The following is a 23,508-nucleotide window of genomic DNA, read 5'->3' as shown; positions in this document are numbered from 1 at the left end:
TGTCCAACTTTTGAAAACAGATATATATTTCTCATATTTAACAAACCATATGAAGCATGTAGGGTTGCTACAGACTTTTTAGTGGATGTAGAATATTCAATGTAACATGTATTCGTTAAGAAAAAGAGCAAGGTACACCAACTTGACGTGGGGAAACAAGTAAAATACGCACTAGACAGTATTTAACCTATTCCCATTCTATTTCCAGTAATGTTTAACATCTAACAAATATTTGCTGACGTAAAATCGATAATATATTTCCACCAGACATTCAACATACCATTATCGATTTTACGTCATCAAACAATCATTAGAAATTACTGGAAATTGAATGGGAATAAATTAAATAACGAAGACATGTTACATCGAATATTCTATGTTGAATATATTCGGAGTCGGTATGGCCACTTACAAAATGTTTTTCTATAATAAGTACAAGCAATTTAAGTCAGAAACAGCTGTAAACTGGTCTAGAAGAGCAATTAGACACAAGGCAATTTCCTTGAATGTGTTTTTATAACCCATCATCGATCAAGAATGGTACTACTAGGTACAAACCAATCGGTACTACATCAAGTCATTATATAGTAGCTGTTAATATTTACACCTGCTGCATCCGGCTATCTAGGCCATAAAGCAGTATTCAGACTTTTTATTGTACGTACAATATTGTATGCAACATATCTACGTTGTTTAATCTATTACCATTCTATTTCCAGTAATGTTTAAGTTCTAACGAATGTTTGATGACGTAAAATCGATAATATATTTCTACTAGATATTACATGTAACATATTATCGATTTTTCGTCATCAAACATTCGTTAGAACTTAAACATTACTGGAAATAGAATGGCAATAGATAAAATAACGTAGATATGTTGCATACAATATTGTATGTACAATACTCGGAGTCTGTGGAGCGCTTTATAGTCTTAGCTTTGGTGAACGGATATAGTAATAGAGCTTGAAAGATGCCGCGATATAGAGAGCCACTTGTGTACTGTGATAACAGCTTGCCAGAATAGTTGCTGCTTTCAATTTGTTTTGATTGCGTGACACACAAGCCAAATAAGACTGCCCTACTTTGGTACAGTATGTTACAGGGTTCTAGGGTATTCTAGAGTGTACTGCTGGGTACAGTTCTGAGTTAAATACATTTATAATAACATCCTAAATCGGTTCATTCAAATAGAACTATTCCCAAAACACATCTTGACTTGAATGTTCAAGTGATGCTATTACTTGTCTCCAAAAATATTAAAGGTAATCAAGAACAATGGTAGTCTCGGTCCCAGCCAGTTTGTGTTCCTCCATCACTAAATAAACCGTCTGGCGACAACCCCAAAATGACGATCGCTGATTGGTTATTGAATTTCCAAATAAAACTGTTTTCAATTGGCTATAGGACGTGACTTGTGTAAGGGACACTAAACATCATTATGCCCTCCACTTTGTAAATACAGCGAACGAAAAATGTACGCTAGCTTTAGCAACCACTGAGGCGCAGATCGTCTGATATCGCCTTTCATGTACGCGACTTGCAGCGCGTACTCACATACATTGTGTGGATTTATGCAACCGCATAGCTGTCCATCAACTGCTGCATGCACTGAAGCCCAGCGTTGATTGACAGCAAAATTCTAACACCAGTATTTTGGGAGTTGATGTTCAGCCAATCAGAAAAGACGTAAATAAATGTTGGCATTTATACAGCGCCTTTCACGTGTATCAAAGCGCTTTACATTTATTCCGCTGTCGTTAGAACATGTCAGCTTCCATACAACGCCCAAGGCATACTCATACCTTTTGGCGGCGCTCAATGGACAATATTCCTAACAGCTCCCCATTTCACACCTGGGTAGAGAGAGGCAAGTGAGTTAAAGTGCCTTGCCTAACTGCACAACATGATGGCACCACCGGGGCTCGAACTCGCAACCCTCCGATTGTGAGGTAGAGCCTGTACCGCTGCGCCACTGTGCCCGATGGGGTTGTCGCCAGACGGTTTGTTTAGTGACAAAGGAGCACAAATCGGCTGGGACCAAGACTAGAACAATGGTACATCTTATGCATGTATTTAAACCACGTTCGTGCTCATTGCTATCAGACTGATGTTGTGATCTACGCAAATTCATGTTGATATCTGCCGTAGACAGCACACGATGTTGCTATCTGAAGAAGATAGCAGACTCATGTTGCAATCTACAGTAGCAGCAGACTGATGTCATCTACATGAACAGAACTGATGTTACTACCTATAGTATATGTTGCTGTCTACATCAGACTGATGTTGCGACGTGATGTTGCTATCTACAGTAGACAGCAAACTGATGTTGCTATCTGAAGTGGATAGTAGACTCATGTTGCAATCTACAGTAGCAGCAGACTGATGTCATCTACATGAACAGAACTGATGTTACTACCTATAGTATATGTTGCTGTATACAATACAATAGATATCAGACTGATGTTGCTAACTGATGTTGCTATCTCCAGTAGATAGTAGATTGATGTTGCTGTCTACAATACTATAGATATCAGACTGATGTTGCTAACTGATGCTGCTATCTCCAGTAGACAGCTGATTGATGTTGCTATTTACAATACAATAGATATCAGACTGATGTTGCAAACTGACAGGCCGCAACAAATTTTATTCTTTTAGTTTGCCCGTTCGGGCAGGCAATATTAAAAAATTGGTTGCCCGAAATTGCCCGAAAATTAGCCTAGTATAATTCCTGGCAACAATTGCTGACAAAGTCACATACTTATCAAAGTATGCCAAATTCTGCAGGTTTCATTCTTACGCAGTACCTATACTTTTTCTCAGTTAAGTTGATACCCCCCGGGGTTGATACATAAATGAGTATTCATGAAAAGCAGTCTAAAAAATAAACATTTCATTCACTACTGTTTGTTTCTTGTAGAAAATATAATGTGCATGTGCATTGTATGTGAAATTTTATCAGTAAAGTCACACGATTTACATATTTTTGCAAGCACTATGTCTCAATCTCGATGTATATACATAATCCACCATATATGTAAATACATGGCCAGCTGATATCATTGACGTCATAATATATGCGCAAAACAGGTTAATAATTTGGCTAAACTATAGTTTAATACAATACGTCTCGTAACATCATGTTCATTAGCATAATGTCTGCCAGTCTGGTGTGGGATATCAGTGCGTAGCATCGAAAAATTTGAGTACTGATTCAAGAAGTTTTCTACTTGGTTTTGACTGTTTTTTACTTCTGTGATCATGCCAAGTTTGACATAAATATTTTGTAAGCTTTACTTGGACTTGCCTGACAGGTGATTTGTCATGGCCTGTGAACTGATGTTGCTATTTACAGTAGATACAATACAATAGATATCAGATTGATGTTGCGGACTGATGTTGCTATCTACAGTAGATAGCTGACTGATGTTGCTGTCTACAATACAATATATATCAGACTGATGTTGCGAACTGATGTTGCTATCTACAGTAGATAGCTGATTGATGTTGCTGTCTACAATACAATAGATATGAGACTGATGTTGCGAACTGATGCTGCTATCTACAGTAGATAGCTGATTGATGTTGCTGTCTACAATACAATATATATCAGACTGATGTTGCTAACTGATGTTGCTATCTACAGTAGATAGCTGATTGATGTTGCTGTCTACAATACAATAGATATCAGACTGATGTTGCGAACTGATGTTGCTATCTACAGTAGATAGCTGATTGATGTTGCTGTCTACAATACAATAGATATCAGACTGATGTTGCGAACTGATGTTGCTATCTACAGTAGATAGCTGATTGATGTTGCTGTCTACAATACAATATATCAGACTGATGCTGTGAACTGATGTTGCTATCTACAGTAGATAGCTGATTGATGTTGCTCTCTACAGTGGATAGCACACTGATATTGCAATCTAAGCAGTCTCATGTTGCTATCTACAGCAGAGAGCAGTTTTGTGTAAAATTTGCTTAATTTTTTTATATTAACCCAGCAAACACATAAATGTTCTTAAAACATTTATTCAAAATGTTTATTCAAAACAGTTATTCAAAACATTTTAAGAACATTTGAATGTCGGGTTATATAAAGGTCATGAATATGTTGTAAAAACATTATTGCAAAATATTTGGGGCAAACATTTTTGCAAAATATTTTGTCAATACTTAAAAAACATTATGTTAGAATGTTTTGCATCACCTTTTCAAGAATGTTTTTTGAATGTTATTAAAATGTTTTTATACCCTTTACATAACCCGACATTGAAACCTTTTCTGTAAAGCGTTGTTTGTTTGCTGGATAGTCAATGGACATGGTTTAGCTTGTGCCAAATTTCATTGGTTCCTGAATGGCATCTATGACATGATAGAGGATAGGGCCTTGGGCTTTGTCATGGAACACGCTTATCAAGGCACACGTATGTAGCCAGCCCTAACAAAACCCAGAACAAGTCGCCAGACATGTTTTTGAGTTATAGGCCTTTCAAGATGACATTCCCATAAAAAAATGAAATTTTGAAATTCTTAAATTCATGGTATTTGACTGTGGGACTAAGTGGACTTTCAAATCCTTGAAACTACTTATTAAAAACTACTTACTACGAAAATCCCTATTCAATCCTGTGTAAGGCAGGAAACTAATTGGTCCATTACTCAGAATAGCCAATTAGCAAAAATATCAAGGAATCCTTTATAAAATTATCCACATCTTGGAAAGTATTGATGCTATATAATTTTGGTATCATTTTAAAGTTTATTGTCTAGTGCTTACATTTATTCAAATCACAAAAAGTAAAAAATGTGACTTGTTCCTGGTTTTGTCTGAGCAGGTTACATATGTAGCATATTGTAGAGCGTAATACACAAACATGATCACAGTACGTGCAAATAAATTTGTAAACAAGTTTTGTTCATCTTAAAATAAGTGGAGTTTTCTTCATGATGGTAACATAAGTATTTGCTAAATAAAATAGTATTTAGTTAGTATAAATAATAATAATATCATAGTGGATGTCGGCTGCATCATTAACAGGTGTCCTGAGATGTGTTGGAAGAAAGGTCAGGAAAGCAGACATGATAAAGATGCCCACCCACTATTATCACTATAATAAGTAACTACATGTAATTTGTACGATACATCATTCACCTGTAAAACCCATCATTGATGACATACATTGCCTCATTGGTGATCAAGTTGAAACTAATAATTAACCTGTACTATCCACCCACCCACTTGTACCATCTGCATTTAATTATTTTAGTCTCACATCTTTTAACATTATTTGTACAAAAAACTGCAAATTCACAACAAACACTCTGAGTAACTAATTCAACACAGGTAAATGGTACTGGTCAGAAATTATTGTAATCTTAAAAGATATAAATAATGTATTATTTTCTTTGTGTGGTAAAAGTAAACACAAAATGTAAACAAAGAAAATCTGTGCAAGAGTCCATCTAGCCAATAGGTTCAATGTCAGGAGTCCACTGGTCATTGACCCCCCCCCTCCCTTTCAATGTTCAAAAAGCCAACTGCGAACTGTGCAATCCGAGAAATCTCTGGCAGGCTATGGTAACCATAATCATGCTAATCTGAGTAAAACAAGAGTGTTTTTTCATACTAATAATAGAAGTCTACCCACCTGAATATGTTGATACAAATACAAATTGCATTAATCTACCGATTATCACGAAACACAAAAACCCTCTCACACAGAGATTTTTCTGACCTGTCCCTAAGACCGACCTATCGGCGCCCTTTGAGTTGAGCGCATGCGTAACGATCCCTGTTCACTCCCCACCGCCCAGAGAAATAACATACCGCAAGGGGGAATTTAAGGAGGCGGGATCAACATATTCAGGTGGGTAGACTTCTATTATTAGTATGAAAAAACACTCTTGTTTTACTCATACTTATACATAGAACTACCCACCTTCAATGTTGATACAAATACAAATTGCATTAACATTGACTAGCACCGCTAATAGGTGGTAGAGAGGTGCGGTCTGTTATTTAGACGCGAGGTCAGGAAAATCCCATTTTGCTTAAAAAGCAAGATACCAAGAAGATTGCTTAAAAGCAAAAACCCTGAAAATTGCTTGAAAAGCAAAAACAAGAATTGCTTAAAAAGCAAAACATAGACTAAAAAGACAATAGGATTTCAAGAATGTCTACAAGTAAAGTTATTCAATACACTTATGACCTGGTCATTCCTGAAAACAAATAAGGTTAGACAATCAATGATTAAGACATTAATGCTAATTGTTATCTTACCCTTATTGTCTGTTAGTCGAAGTCCTCGTCAAGACTGCTTTAGCGAACTTGACCCTGGAGTCTTCCTCTCCGACATTACGCAGATATGTATCAGTAAACGTGAGGCGGTGCTCCAAGATATAGTTTCGCAAATCTCGTTCAGAGTGACCCCTTTCTGAAATGCCCACGAGCCTGAAACTGCTCTAGTAGAATGTGCCGCGGGGCACATGTTCCTTCGACGCTTTAGCATCTACTATGAGCGAAACCAACCATCGTGCTAGTGTCTGTTTGAAGCTGCCTTGTTAGGTTTAGCATGGGTTATAAAAAGTTGGTCAGTCGATCCCCTAATATTACTGGTCCTATAAATATAGTGTTCGATAGCCGCACAGGGCACCATAGTCTATCTTCTCGTCACGGATGACTTAGTGCCAATCCTCGGAAGCAAGATGGACCCGTGTTGAAACGTCTGGCGTTCATTTTTAGCTATGAAACCTACTTTAAAGGTCATAGAGAGCGCCATTGCGTGAAAAAACAAGAGTTTTGAGCGATAAAGCTTGCAATTCCGACCTCGACGGCGGTTGCTAAGCGCTACCAAAAGACCGTTTGAGAGTGATCCTCGTATAGCGTGGCAGATTTCATCGGTTCATATGGTGCTCCTTTGAGAAGCTCCAAAACTTTGCTTAGATTCCATGCAGGAGCGATTCTACGTTTAGGGGGCGAGAATTGTACATGCCATTGAGGAGAAGACGGATGTAGTCATTCTTATATAGAGTTGATCCGTCCTCAAATCCCTATGGATCGCTGCGATAGCCGATTTATAGTTGCTAACTGTGGCTACCTGTAAGCCAGAGTCGAACACTTCCGTGAGGAAGTCGGCTATCTGAGACTGAGTTGCTCTGGCAGGAGAGCAATTTGTCTTTTCGCACCACTGGTAGTATCGACCAAGACGTCCAGAATAGAGTCCGAGTGTTGAGTCTTTTCTACCGTGGGCGATGAGGTTAGCAGCTTTTTGTGAAAAGCCGCTCTCCTCATAGCGTTGCCTGATAACGGCCATGCAGTTAACCTCAGATGACCCAGCTGAATGGTCGGCACCACTGTCTCCAGATCCTGCTGTCTCAGGAGGTCTGGTAACTGTGGAAGAAACCGAGGTGTACCTATGAGAAGGTTCACCATGGGCCGAAACCATAGATGCCTTGGCCAAAAGGGTGCTATGAGTATTATGTTGCAATCTTCGCTGGCTATTTTCTGTATTACTCTCTGTAGCAGTGAAATTGGAGGAAATGCGTAGGCCGTCATTCCTCTCCAGTTCAAGTGTAGTGCGTCTACCGCCAGTGCTCTTGGATCTCGCATCCTGGAGCAATATACTGGTAGTTGGTGGTTGCTTGCTGATGCAAACAGATCCACTGTCGGATAAAACATTACTCGGAAGATGGTTTGGACCACCTGAGGAGACAGTGCCCATTCTGTCGGGCCCGCACCTCGACCTCGAGAGAGGTCGTCCGCTAGAATGTTTGTGACCCGGCTATGTGGATAGCCTTGAGTGACATTCCTCGATGGTGACACTTCTTCAACAAGCGAAGAGTGTGCATGCACAACAGGGGAGATTTTGTACCTCCTTGTTTGTTGATGTATGCTACCACCGTCCGGTTGTCCGACTGCACTATGAACTTGCAACCCATCAACTGATCTTGACGCCTGGATCGTTCTTTCTACCGCCCAGAGTTCTAACAAGTTGATGTGAGACTTTGGCTTCCGTTAGGGACCACAGGCCCGAAGCCGTCTGATCCTGAATATGACCCCCCAGCCCATCTTCGACGGCGTCCGTCGTGATGGTAAGCTGAGGAGGGGGGCAGGAAATCTGACCCCTATGTTCAGGTTGGCGTCGTGGACCACCACTTGAGTTTGTCGCGGATCAGTTCCGACATTGGAACCATCCTGTAAACTGAGTGGCAACTGGGTCTGTAAACGCCAGTAGGTGCAGCTGAATTGGTCTCATATGCATACGACAATTCGGCACCAGGTCTACTAGACTGGCCATGAGTCCTAACACTCTTAGCCAAGCAGTGGCTGGGCGTGACTTTCTGCACTGAGAATCTTGGCGCATTGTATTATGTTCATAAGTCTTTCCGGAGAGGGCCTGGCCAGGCCCTCCGATAAGTGCAGACGGGCCCCCAGAAAGTGGGGGATCTGTGTCGGGACGAAGTTTGATTTCTTCACATTTATCACAAAACCCAAACTCGTCACGGTCTCTTGAACCATTTTATATGGTGCAGAGCCTCTACCAGCGACCGACTGTATATCAGCCAGTCGTCGAGGTAAACGCCTGAATTGACACCCTTTAAGTCTGAGATAAGCCGCCACTGTCTTTACTATACGAGTAAAGACCCGTGGGGCTGTGGAAAGACCGAATGGAAGACATCGAAACATGTATGTCTGGTCTTTCACCCTGAACTTGAGCCATTTCTGGTCGTTCGGGTGGATGGGTACATGAAGGTGCGCATCTTTCAAATCTATTGACGTTGCCCAACAATCTTTGATTGGACATGTCAGAACAGTTGCCAGAGTCTCCATCCTGAATCTTCGTGGTTTGATATATTTGTTCAATGGTTTGAGATTCAGGATGGGGCGCCAATCTCCAGTCTTTTGGGAGCCAGAAAGAAGCTCGACCAAAACCCCCTTGAAAGGGGGGAAGACTGGGACTATGGCATTTTTCTGCAGTAGATTTGAAACTTCGGAGAGCAGTACCTGCCTCTGAACTAGAGCAGCTGGTAATCTTGTCTCCCTCTGCAGGTTCTGCGACGGAGGGTTGTGGTAAACTCTAACTGATAACCCCTGCTCACTACCCCAAGCACCCATGAGCCCGGGCTGATGGTTTCCCATGCCCGGGCGGATGTCTGTAAGCGGCCGCCCACCTGTGGGGACACCCCTGGTGGAGGGTTCACCAGTACAGGTGAACACGCCGCCGCCGTGCCCTCAGGTACGAGGCGACTTTCCCCAGCGGCGTGCTTTGCTCTTGGAGGATTGCCGCCCGCTCCTGTGCCTGCTCTCTTCTTACCCCGAGGGCGGAAGAGGCGGCGGGCAGGTGCTTGAGCTTGTGGCGTCACATTGGAAGAGGCTTGTCTGGTCACCTTGACTTTGGCATGACCTCTTGACCTCCTCTTCCTAGACTTGCCTTTCTGGGTTAAAGACTTAAGTCTTTTCCTGCAGAGCTCTCTCTTGGGTGAGTTTAGTTGCAGTGTATCAACCACTGAACAAAACCCATCACCAAAGAGTGAGGCTTGTGCCACCGGAGTCTCTTTCAACTTTTCTGACAAGTCTTTGTTGAAAACGAGATTCAACGAGGCACAAGCGTTCTCCCGCCTAAGTAGGACTGCTCTGCGAGTCAGTAGCATAGATTCCTCCATGATAGTAGAGGAAAGCTTTGCCGCTAGCTCACAATCCCGATAAAGATCGGAATCCTCCCCACACAGCTCCTTCACTTGATGACCTACACTCGAGGTCAACAAAGAAGAAAAGGCTGAAAGTCTGGTAGATACTCTGAGAGAATTATCCACCGACTTTAATTGTTCCTCCCAATATGGGGAGAACGATTGTGGGTGGTTCTTATTCACTTGGTGAGGTAAGAACTTAGCAACGTCCCCTTCTATACCTGGGCACCGGAACATTCCGTTATAGTCCTTCTCAGACACACGGAACGTTTTCCCGTAGACCGGCCCTCTATAAGACAAGGATCCACGATGATCTCCTTTCTTATCAAGAGCCTGCCAATAGCCAAGTATTTCGGCAGGAAGAGTGACACCAGATAATGTGTGTAGTCCACTACCTACCCCCAAGCCTCCTAGAAGGGCGCTTGGTGTCTCCTCGTTACCTCAGGACCATCGTCAAGTCTAAGTTACGAGCTAGACGGCGTAACGTGTCCGAGGTCTCCTTCGGAAAACCGGGTGGTATAGAAGCTACCCCACTAGACGTTGACTCACTTGCGGCCTCAGTATGGGCCTGAGGAAATGACGTCATCTCATGTGACATTCCCTCCTCGCCAGAGTCTTCCTCACCCTCACTGGTATCTGAATCCGACCCAACACCGATCTGTGATTCATACTCCTGTGTTTCAGAAGTGTTTGTCATGGTCGATCCCTCAGTGTAACCTGATAGGAGACCCGACATAACGCCAACTGAAGGGAGGACACGCCTGCACCTTGCGATGCATTAGGTGTCACTGGGAACGTAGGCTCGCTAGTTACCGTTACGGTGTCGACCGCCCTACTCGGCTGCTGTCGCACTGGTACCGACCTAGGTGCTCTCGTTCCCTACCGAAGTACCCGAGTATTCTGAACTTGAGTCTGTCCAAGTCCGAACCTCTGCGGGTTAAACCAAGGAGGAACACATCCCCACATTGCTGCCGGATTCATCCACGGCCCAGCATTGGGGAAATTCCCTTGATTAACGGGTATACCAACTCCTGGCACCCCCATGCTTGTTGCCACTGTCCGGTCTGTGGTACAGTAGTATACAAGTTGGGATTGGGCGGATTAGCCAGCGGTTGGCAACTCTCGACCTTGCGGGAAAGTTGAATGACCGCTGGGTCCCTGCTGACTAGTTGATTGATAAACACTAGTATAACCTCGAGGATTATCGACCGTATTGGGAGAATCCGAGGTCAGCGCTTGCTTGATTGAACACTTGATGTAGTGTACTTGGGGAGTTATTCATCATTGAATAATTCGACCCATCAAGCATGACCCTAGGTGATCGACTATCAAAAGGATGAACATCCTCTTGAGACCGCTCATGAGTAACTTGAGCAGTCGGATCAATACCTGATGATAATAACTTATCAGGGGGCTCCGCCCATGTCCACGCTACCCTGGATATCCCGGGTTGCATGTAGCGGGGTGCCAATGATAGGCTCGAGTAGCACCTTCCGCATCTACCGATCCTTTCATTACTGATCTAGTCTCGTTCACGGGGACCCCGTTACTAGAAATTGGGTCTACCACTGGCTCCGTTTCTTTCGAGAGGTTTCCCCTGTACTCGAACTAAGCCTAGTGGGTCCCTTGTCACTTTCGGGATCGCTCCCTTACTCGTAGCACCACTAGATCCTGCCCCCCCCCCCGTGTTCAACAGAACATACTGTTTACTAGCGAGAGAACCAGTATCAGATCCTCCTATTTTCCGGGGTTATTCACCCTGTACTAATGGGTAGATCTTTGGAACCAACTACTTTCGGGGTGACCCTGTACTCATGAGTAAGTTCGATGAACCCTGCACTTTCCTGGGGTTTCCCCTGTACTAATAACTGGGTTCATTGTATCGAGACCAGCTGTGTTCCCGGCACTTGCGCACCTGTACTAACTGCTGGTCCCAACTCTGACATTTTCTGTGGCACTACAGTCGCACCCCTACTCGTGTCTGAGCCTTTAGACCCCAATTCAGGATTCCCGGGGGAACCTGAACCAGAGAAAAGGGCAGGAGCCCTAGCATCGGTAGCCCCTTGCCGCCCTAACTTAAGCGGTAGCGGGCCTCCTTTGCTATCACGCACTCGTTTTTCAACTAACTTACCCGACTTACCACCTTTTGAAGGTCTCTGCTTGGATGGTCTAATTCCCAACTGCTGACCTCGCTCCAAAGCGTTAAACTGCTCCTCTGAAATCCCTATACATATGGTACATCTGGCGGAACGCGAACACTCACGATGAACATAACAAAGTAAATGAGGGTCCCAGCCAGGAACCGGTGATGGGCACTTAGCACATCGACGGGAAGACATAATATGGTGTCCTCCCCGGCAAATCAAACACTATATATAAACAAGACCAGTTATATAATATATAGAGGATACAGGTCACTTCAAAGTACTAGTAAGATGGTATAATCTTTATTATGGTAATTAGATTTCAATTAAATTTTATTCAATCTACACAGAGAACGGCACAAAATAGAGATTATATAGAATATATCTCTATAAAATATGACTATAAAACCCGTCACTTTCGACTTCGATATAGCTTCACTGATAGTAGCAATCCACCATCACACAACTTTCACCTACTGTATGCGTCTCTGGTATGTTGTCACTAGTCTAATTCTAACAACTGCCAAGAACAACAGGAAAACGCTATATGAGTATAACAAGTTACGGATATCATATATAGAATAAATTGTGTGATTAAACTATACAGCGGACGCTCTAGCAATGCCTTCCGAAAAGCTAGGCAATCACACGGTAACAAAGGGCGTATCCTTAGATTAGCGACCGCCATGTTTTGGGCGATCGCGGGAATCGAAAAATTCGACTAAAGGACACATCCCGATAGTTTAATGAGTTTAAAAGTTCCCCATGATACTTAACACTCTCCGCTATAACTGCTATCCTTCCGATTGCAATACGGCTGTTTTAGTACACAAAATCGTTCACCAACAAGCACGACCGTCGGAGCTCATAAGCAACACGTCTTTCTTGGCGGTGACAAAAATTTTGAACAGGGATCGATTGCGCGCGATGCGCTCAACTCAAAGGGCGCCGATAGGTCGGTCTTAGGGACAGGTCAGAAAAATCTCTGTGTGAGAGGGTTTTTGTGTTTCGCATAATCGGTAGATTAATGCAATTTGTATTTGTATCAACATTGAAGGTGGGTAGTTCTATGTATAAGTATAGATATTTTCTAGAGAGATTAAGGCCCTATCAAGTAGGACTACTTTCATTTTAGAGTAAAATACTCATAACTCTCCAAGTAAAGTTCTTATGCATATCCAGGGTATAGAAAACAGGAACACGAGAAAGCAGTTCCCGGAAAATCTTGGTTGAAAATAAATTGAGGTGACATGTAAAATGCAATAAATTACTCAAATTGCTGTATATGTATATCCTTTTTCGTTTGTTACACAGATTAGTGCATCCAAAGAATAATTTTGTTGTCAGAAAAGCTTTTAGGCTTAAAAAAAACACCCTTGTAATTTTAAAAAGATAGTTCTAATGCAAAGAAAAAGTCGGACTTTTGTTCAAATGCATGCTAATTAGTACCCAGAAAGATGGCCTGCGCAAATCCACACAGAATAAGAGTATGTGCATCAGAATATCCATGAAGCCCTTTTAAATCAGTTTTAAGCTTTGCCCCTTCCCTCTCCATCCTGAAGTGGAAATAAATCAAAATTACATCATTGTTTTTAAGAGTAAAAGCAGGATGGTCTCATATCCCTAGAAAATCTAGCGTGGTATACATTTTTGACGTTTCTAGAATTGCTCCTAATTATAATTCCCATGATTGTATAACGTTTGGAGAGTTGCATTTGACATTCGTTGTAAGCGTTATTTAATACATTTACCTTTTAAAAATCCTTGCGTATAAGCTTGTCATCTTTGTTTGAAATACAAATTGAATGGGTTAATAAAAACACCCAATATACCGTGACCTTTGTATCTCTTAAACATGTTAAACAAGTATAAAGGCTCTTAAAACCTGATATCCGGGCCTGATATCCGCGGTGACTTTCCATTAAATAAATAACCAGGCATGCAGTAATGTCAGGTATTACAACCGACCGTTATATCATATGTTCACTTGGAAAACAATCCCTAAGAATTAAATATGCAAACCTCTATTCTGAATAAAATAATTCTGCTCCAACAACCCCCCCCCCCCCCACGGAAAAAAATGATGTACCAGTATCTGATCTTTATTCCTTTTTATTTGCAAACAATCCCCTTACATTCCATGTAGTATGATTTTACACCTCTCTCACTGCATGCAATAAATATGCTTTACATTTCCTAATCTTTCTTTGCTTACTATGCTAATGTTACATCATTGTTTTAAAGAAGAAACTTGTATCCAAACGGTTACATTTCAGCATATCATATCCGGGATCATATCAGAGCTCCCATTGGGCACCCATTCCTTTTTTAAAGGAATTTTTATTAAGAGTATGTACAAGAAAAGTAGAACTGCATTTTAACGCCTCCATCCATCGTGAAACTAGGGCTTCAACAATTGTTTTGTTTGTTCCCTATGAGACTCATTGTTGGAGCATATTTGTTGAGATAAATTCTAGTAGGTATACGCATCATACATGTCTAAAAGTAATCACTAAATGAGCTTTCATAAAATTTGATTGTATTGGACAAAGTGCGCTACAGGCAGCACACCTAGCATATGATGTATTGTGGAATGGGGTGAATGTAACTGCCATTAGGGGTTAGATATACCCTACTTATTTGTTGCTATAGTTTGATCAGCTTGTAATCGACAAGCCTTATAACAGCGCCGGTTAATATCAGCATACTTTATTTCGAAATTTTTCTTGTGATATCTCTTCAGAAGCATCACAAATTTTTAATTCAAGCCCTATACTTTGTCTACTTTCTTTAATACGCACATGATAAACCAGACTAGTCAGCTATAGCACTCTTAACGTGGATTTACTTTTCGGCGTAGTAGTAAAAGCCTGACAAATCCTGCCGATTGCGAGCTGATCAAACTATAGAAATCCTACAAGCATCAAGAATCAGGGCCAGATATTGTGTGTAGGTAAATAATGTGATCAGCTTATGTATACAGGTAACTGGGGCATGAAAATGAGAAGAGGTGGTGCTTAATTCACTTTAAATGGGACACTTTACCTTTAATTGTACCTACATTTTGAAAGTCACACTGGATATTTTTCATACAAATTAAGGCTTACAATATTTCAACCAAAATTGTGGATTTTGAATGGTATAAATCAGTGGCGTAGCCAGGATTTTGGAACCGAGGGGGCACAACTTGTAAATGTACCGACCGAAACATTTTTTGTGATTTGTTGACCCAAAATTTTTGCATGGTTTGAAAAAGTGAAGAGCAAAAAATAAATAAATAAAAAAGGCGGGTACCAACATAAAAACACAAAATTTTTATGTAAAATTCAATTTCATTCACAATTTTTCTGTACGTGACATGACATTGGCCAGATCAGTTCACGCTCGCGCATGCGCAACTACCATATTTACGCATTGCATGATTTTGACCAATTATTGGTCATTAGCAGTAAATCCATTTAGCCTGATTGATTTTTGTAGGGCAAAATGTTAAGATTAATTTTTTTTATTTTTACCAATGTTAGACAATAAAATCTTATTATTTTGTGAAGCGATGAGTTAAACGATAGTTATGAATTTGGTCAATAACTTTGCATCAGATATATGTCGGGCATTGTGAAAAATCTAAACATTTTGCTTTGGACCTCCGTTCCAAAGCAAAATTTTTAGATTTTTCGCAATGCCCTCCAAACAAACGATGCTCATTTATTAACCTCTAATTATGGTACACCCTGGCTATTAAATTGCAACCTGCCAGTACAAGTGTATTATTTTTTCCTGTTACGGTACTTGCAAGTCCTATTACATCATTTTGCTCACTCTTTATACAAGATCGTGTTTTAAAATATTTATAAAATGTATGTATTGCAATTTATTTTGCTCACTCTTTATACAAGATTGTGTTTTTAAATATTTATAACTCCTGTGTTACATCAGTCACTAAATCCATCAGTTTAACAGCACTGAGAGAAATTGGACATCAAACATTAAACGCTTAAATAATTACCTTGTGCTATCCTCTTGAGAGCCGAGTTTTCTCTCATACTTCTGCATCATGTGATGCGATCAAGCAAAATTAGTTGTAACTTGACAATCCTAGTTTTGAGATATGCGACAAATAATGTGTGTAGGGGTGGGAAAATCAATTATTTTTTTGTTTTTTTTGTTGCAAAAATGGAAGGGAAAACATTCTTCTTTCAAATGAAAATATTTTTTGATGAAATTCCAAAGGAAAAATGTTAAAAAAGTGACTTTTTTTTTACCCCCATCCAACATCGATTATTGTCAAAAATCATGCAATTATTGAAGAAGCTCGGATTTAGTGTTTTGTTATGCCAAATTTCGTAGCCATATCTTAAACCAAAGGTATCGTTGCTAAGTTGCTTACTTACTTGCTTAAGATGAGTGGTGTCCTCGAACTACAACAGCACGCCAAACCCTTCTGTCCTGCATGGCCGTTCCCAAATCCATAACATCCAGTCCAGTGTCCTGTTTCAATACATCCACGTACATGCATGTTAGAGGGGGTCTACCAGGTTTTCTGTTTCCATGTTTTGGTGTCCAATGGATCAGCTTAGCTACAGGTTCATTTTTGCTTCTGTATGCGTGCCCAGTGAAACGTGTCCTCCTCTCTCTGATCTTCTGTGAAAGTTTCGGTAGGTCGCCATACAGTTCTCTGTTCGTGATGTGCTGCTTCCAATTGATGTTGTATACTGATCTAAGCATTCTTGTGTAGCAACCATCAAGTTCTTTACATAGTCTGGGAGACATAGTCCACGCTTCACATCCATAGGTTAGAACGGATTCGACGGTAGCAGCAAATGGGTTTTGAATTTCTTTGGGAGAGTTGACCTCCAGATTTTGTTGAGGCTGTTACATGCTCTCCATGCAGCTGCTTTGCGTGTTTTTACATCTTTTTCCGTACTAGCAATCCATGTACCCAGATACTTGAAGTCGCTCACCTCTTCTAGTTTGGTGCCATTGTTTGTCTGTATATAGATATCTGTTGATTGTGGTTGAAAGACATGAACTTAGTTTTTGAAGCGTTCATTTTGAGGCCTACTTTTCCAACAGATGATTCAACCCTTTGCAGTAGCTCTTGTGCTTGGTGGATTTGCTAAGTTGACTATAATATTTACATGTATATATTAGGTGTGCTAAAAATGACTCAATTAAAGTATGCTAACTTTAAACTAAATCTCTGTTCAAATTATTGTAACTTGTTGTAATGGGGTTTTCACTAATATGGAGCTTTGAATATGCTGAAAATGAAAATGTAACAACCTGAACCTGGGCCTACTTCCGACTGATTTTGCTTGATCGCATCACAAATAGTATTTGTCTTCCCATTTGTACATGATTGAAATTGTATTATTAAAGTGAGTGGTTGTTTGAAAAATATGGTTGATAAAAAATAATTTTAAAAAAATGAGAACCTAGGATCCATTCATGGCCCTGGGGGATTAGCGAGCAGCGAAGGGGGGGGGGCAAGCAATTTTGGCCAGCTGAGAGGGGGGGCAAGCGATTTTTGGCACGCATTCATGGGGCGCTTTTTTAATAAAACGCTCTAAAAAGGCTTAGGAAAACAGTACGGAAACACTCTAACATGCAAATTTTCCTGCTCGCAACATACATCTAGACCATTTAAGGTTTGCAAATTGGGATCCCCAACATTTGGCATGTGTAAAGGGAGGGCAAGCGATTTTTGGCGGGCCGTTCGGAAATTTTACCCCCGGGAGGGGGGGGGCTCATAATTATTGCACAGCCCTTAATGGCTACTGGGGGCAGCTAGCAGTTCTGGTTAGGTTCCTTAGTTGTCCCAAGTTGGCCCTAAGGGGCTGTCATTTCCTTCAGAATGGGGGGGAGTATGAATATACATGGGGAGGTTATAGAATTTTTATACCAAAAATAAGGGGGTCATAATGTTTTAAAACCAAAAACATGGTGGTTATAAAATTATCAAGGGCTAGTGACTCAAAACTGTCACCAAAAAGTTTGTCTTTACTTCTGCTCTCCCCACTAAATATGTGGGTATTGAATCCTTACCCTGCGTTTCCAGTGAAGCAAAAAACTACCTGGTTGCCGGTGACAGAATTAAAAATGTTTGTTTGTTTACCCAGGTTGGTCCGTGAGGAACACATGCTAATCCATGGAAAACCATGGACCGTTCCAAGCTCATACAAATGCACAAGCCTGGATAGCCAGTGTAGGCTAATATATGCATGTTGGCCTAGATAGCTTTGATAAACAAAGCAAGAAATGGAAGAAAATAGCTAGGAAAAGAGAAAAGAGAGAAGGCCACTCCCAAACACAATTGTACAATTTTACTCTTAGCCCTTACTTCGTGAGAAAGGAAACTGGAATTCCAATCTCAGGCCCCGATGCATACATTACTTTGGATGGAATGGATCCTGGAGTATGGATGTGAATTTTTCATGATACAGTATTTATGAGATTATAGTATCAGCTGGTATCTGCTAAAAGATCTCACTACAGTTTGAAGTTTAGTAAATTTGATATTTTAAATTAGTATTTTTGGGGTTTATATTTTGTCTTAAAATAAACCACAACATGGTCGTTTTTACTTTACTCTAATTTCCACTATACCTCATAAAACCAGGTACCATAAAGAATTCACATCTGTGCAAAACATTAGAAGATGTCTAAATCATTATACATTTGTAAACCTTGACATTCAATGGCAAATATTAATTAGGCTTTGATAATCACCAAGCTATAAGTTCATTGTTAAAAGAATGAATTGTAAGAATTTAAATGTAAATTAGTTGCTTTTCGAGTGTTTTTGACATCTTTTGCCTTTGGATGTGGTGTTTCCAAAGAGCACACACTGTCCTTACCCCGTATTATAAGTGACTATTGATGGCATAATTATTTGGCCAGAGTGTTAGGGCAGCAACACAGACATGCATTAATGCTGTAAGTGTGGGGATAGACTGATTATATACTAGAGCGGTTCTCGGCTTGCGCGGTTCTCGACGCAAAGCGTCGGCCACAATGCCTCCACCTTGAGGCGTATCATGTTGAATGTACCCAACCAAGTGTCATGCCCATACGATGGTTTTTAGTAATTTGACCTCAGATGACCCCTGTGTGAACCCAGATGACCCCAAAATGTCCATCCAAAAATTTAACTTTAAATGTTGACTGTATCCACCAAGTTTCATGCCCATACGACAGTTTTAAGTTATTTGACCTCAGATGACCCCAAAATGACCTTCCAAGAATTTAACTCTAAATGTTGACTGTACCCACCAAGTTTCATGCCCATACGACAGTTTTAAATTATTTGACCTCAGATGACCCCTAGGTGACCCCAAAATGACCGTCCAAGAATTTGACTCTAAATGTTGACTGTACCCACCAAGTTTCATGCCCATACAACAGTTTTAAGTTATTTGACCTCAGATGACCTCTGTGTGACCCCAGATGACCCCAAAATGACCTTCAAAAATTTGATTCTAAATGTTTACAGTACCCACCAAGGTTAATGCCCATACGACGGTTTTTGCTAATTTGACCTAAGATGACCCCTAGATGACCTTGGGTGACCTTGACCCACTAACCAAACCTACAGGAATTTGAAGACCGCCAACGACCATCCCTCCACCAAATTGCATCACTGTACACCAAGGTTCATGCCCATACGACGGTTTTTGCTAATTTGACCTCAGATGACCCCTAGATGACCTTGGTGACCTTGACCCACTAACCAAACCTACTGGAATTTGAAGACCGCCAACGACCATCCCTCCACCAAATTGCATCACTGTACACCAAGGTTCATGCCCATACAACAGTTTTTGCTAATTTGACCTCAGATGACCCCTAGATGACCTTGGGTGACCTTGACCCACTAACCAAACCTACTGGAATTTGAAGACCGCCAACGACCATCCCCCCACCAAATTGCATCACTGTACATCTTACCAGTTACAAGATATTGCACCCGCAGCTCGGACGGACGGACGGACGGACAGATGGACGGACGGACGGACAACCAGGAAACATAATACCTCCGGTGGAGGCATAAAAATATACTCATGAGGGATATGGTGCAAACTATGTGTTCGAAAGTAATGCGATTTAATTTTTAATAGTACCATACCTTATTAATTATTTATCAAACATTTTTCTTTTAGTTACGTTACCATCACTGTAATTACCATGGTTTGTTTCAAAGTTCTGCTGAGCAATCTACATGTATGAAAACTAATATGCCTTGTTCATTCATATTGGACAATGAGACACTCCATTCTTGTAAAAAAAAACCCATAAAACGACATCTAACCTTGTCGTATAGGAATATTATAACACAATCCATGCCAAGTTTGAAGTAAAAAAATACAGAATATAATGAATATTCCGAAATTTTCCTAACACCAAAACAAGCCAGGTATCCATTTCTTTCCTTTAAAATATTTTTAAATATTTTAAAGGAAAGAAAAGGCATGTATCTTCTTATTATGAAAGAATAGTCAGCATTTTCTTTTCCATACATTGATTGTTTTCATATCAGAATCTCTGTCATCTGATTTTTCTCCGTCATTTATGTTACCATTTATGTGTGAGTCTCTGTATCTAAATAAAATATTGCTTTATTACCAACTAACCATGCAACTTCTCTGGCTACAGTATAAACCATAACCATGATAATCTAGATATTCTCTACAGAGAATAAGGAACTAGCGAGTAGTTTTATATTGGAATATATACTTTCCAAGTAAGTTCACATAATCCAGGGTACAGAAAAGTGCAGGAACATGAGTTCTCAGAAGATCTATTGAACCATATAAACAATACAAACATTTCCTGAAGCACTTCCAATTTCCTTTAAAAAGGCTTTGTAAATAAAAATTCCTTTAAAAAAGGAATGGGGCGCCCAATGGGAGCTATGATATGATGTGCTGAAATCTGGGGCACTCCCACTTTGGACGTGACGCGTATGTAGGGCTATTAAGACCTCCTTTTTCACCATCGCTGTCACCCAAAGACCCCATTACCATCACATGCTCTGTCACTCAAAGACCCCATATTTTTCCTTTAGATATGTCACCCAAAGTCCTAGACCCTAATATTTCCATCTGAACAGTCAACGAGTCGTCTATCACTGATTTTCAAGACTTCTTTTGTCAAATTAAATGTGTTCTTTAAAAAAGAAAACTGCTTCCACATTTCAGCTTTTTTTATTTAAGTAATATATATTTACAGGCAATTTTTTATAAGCCAATTTACGTAAACCGACAGTTGTACATGTACAATGTATGTATTTTATACAAATACATGCTGCACCACATACATTGTAGGGCAGGCAGTCCAAAATAAACTTAGGAATCATTGATCAAAGATGGAATTCTATTTACATCGACCCACTTGATTCAGAATGTCTGCTTGCATTTACATAATATACAATTGTATGTACAAATAGCAATGATGTTTTTGTGATTCTTTGTTTAGTGTAAAACTTCGAAAATCACACTAAAATGGAGGGAGGAAACAAAACTTTATTTTATGCACAAAATACTTATACAAAATATTAATGAATTTTGGTATTTTTTGGCATCTCAAATGCAACCGAATGATCCATATGTGAACGGGTTACGGGAAACATATAAAATTGACTTTCATTAGCCTTTACACAATTGTCAGTCATTCAAAATATTATCTATGGGATACATATAGGAAGGGGTGCTAATCAGTACAGGGATCTATACGATGATTTTTTTTTATTGGTTGGATCATCATATAGGCAAATGACGTAGAAAATACATGTCACCCAATGCACCACGCAACCGGCTTTGGCTGGTTACCAGTTGTATTTGTCTATGTAATCGGCAATCGGACCCTACAAAACGTGGCGCATATATCATTAGAGTTGGGCAACTATCACTTTTTTCCTAGTCGACAGCAAATAGTCACAACTACGACTATAGTCACGGCTACATGTATCTGTGGTCAGAATTGGTCCAAAAAATCGGGTGAAAGTTTGATGACATAAGGGATTGACACACATTTTACGGTACAATCAGTCATACCTAGAAAGGATAAAATTCAAATTGAGAAAATATTTTAGGTATGACTAATATATGTTGTACTAGGTGCTAATTAAGTAAAATACAATATATAAATTCTAATTGTTGATCATTATTAGGTGGTGCATGGTTCTGGCCTGATCTGATTAAAGCTGCACAACAGGCATACAATGTAGTGCTGTCAACAAAAATGTGAAAAAAACTCTGATGGACATGATGTATAGTGTAATCAAAATAAACAAATTCTCCATTATTATTACCAGAGTAACCATTTAAAAAAAACCACTCAGCCAAATGCACACAACTGGAATTAAATATATACTTACAGCACTGGAATGATACTCCTTCTCGTAGTAGTTAGTATATAGAGTTACCACTGCGTGATATCAATCTGTATTTCCGTGCCTGTAAGCTTATTATTAATGCATCTTTTCAGTGTTTACAAGCAGTAGCACTGCAATCTGCATGTCACTAGTACTACGTCTACGATGTCTACATGAACGAATTACACACGAACTGCTGACGATATTAAGCATACTCATAGAGTCATACTTGGCTATATTTTTACGTCGTTTGAACCACTGTTTAGATGCTTCATACTTTAACAAATAATATTCATCCAAAGCACGACAGTAAAGAGTTCAGTGTCCGTAGCAAGAACTGTCAAAATGGTCACTGTTTGCTTTCGCATGTCAAAAACGAAAACACCCAATGCAAATACAGCGTGTCACCATTCTATTATACAGCTCGTCAGCTAGAGGGATTTAAATTTTCGCGGGAGATTATTTTTGCTGCTATCTACTGAAGATAGCAATAAATAATAATTAATAATGTATATACATATCTTTTATGTCTTTTACGTCATGGTTTTATGGATGGATTATATGTTTATGTAAATATTAATTTTCTTTTATAGGGGCATTTCGTGATCCACAGCCTCATCCCCCACTTTTCTCAAAAAAGTTGAGATTTTTATATCACTGGAAACCTCTGGCTACATAATGTTTATGTACAAAATATTTCTTGCAGATTAATTCGTTTAGCAAAGATATCGTGAAATTTGAATTTCGTTCTGGTGCACCAGAACGAAATTACAACGCATTGTCTATGGAGCAGTGTAATACACATAATCATGCATAACTCATGAACGCAAAAATCGGAATCAACAGAAATTTTGGGAATAGGTTTTTTTCGTGGATATCTAATGAAAAATGACATAAATAGAGGATGCTAGGATCACGAAATACTCCCTTAACATGTAAAGCTGTGTTTTATACGTTAAGCAGGGCCCTGCTGAAAATCAATTTTATTGAGCAGGTTACGGTACCCTGTTGAAATATTGTGAAATAAATAAATAAATAAATAAATAGTTATGAAATGGAGGTATCAGAGAGGGTATCTACTATAAAAATAACACAATTACCTTTTCTACTGAAGATAGCAAATAGATTCTAGAAGAAAGCAGAGTTTCTAGGGAACGTTCATAAATACTTTGGTGGGGGGTGGAAAATTTATATTTTTTCATTTGAAAATATACCTAATGACAATTTTAAAGCCATAATGTGTGATTTGCTCAACAGGGACACTCTGAATTTTTCTTGAAATTTTACTTT

At 39.9% G+C, this 23,508-nt stretch overlaps 2 protein-coding genes across 2 annotated transcripts in view; both read right to left on the bottom strand.

Annotated features, from left to right (window-relative positions):
* The window catches only part of LOC140151919 (kelch-like protein 36), a 38,154-nt gene extending 15,765 nt beyond the window's left edge, over positions 1-22,389 (bottom strand). The window contains exon 1 of the mRNA XM_072174229.1: positions 22,222-22,389. The gene's annotated coding sequence lies outside the window, so the exon portion shown is untranslated. The remainder of the gene's footprint in view (positions 1-22,221) is intronic.
* LOC140152310 (uncharacterized) lies at positions 8,327-8,845 on the bottom strand. The gene has a single exon (XM_072174612.1). The coding sequence runs from the start codon at positions 8,843-8,845 to the stop codon at positions 8,327-8,329; it is 519 nt and encodes a 172-aa protein (XP_072030713.1).
* Positions 22,390-23,508: the final 1,119 nt, after the last annotated feature.

This window comes from Amphiura filiformis, chromosome 5 (genome assembly GCF_039555335.1).
Source record: "Amphiura filiformis chromosome 5, Afil_fr2py, whole genome shotgun sequence".
NCBI classification, from domain to species: domain Eukaryota; kingdom Metazoa; phylum Echinodermata; class Ophiuroidea; order Amphilepidida; family Amphiuridae; genus Amphiura; species Amphiura filiformis.
This window is presented reverse-complemented; position numbering and strand designations above follow the sequence as displayed.

Coding starts and splice junctions, on each gene's coding strand:
- LOC140152310 (XM_072174612.1), bottom strand. CDS start 8,845: ATGGAGACTCTGGCAACTGTTCTGACATGTCCAATCAAAGATTGTTGG.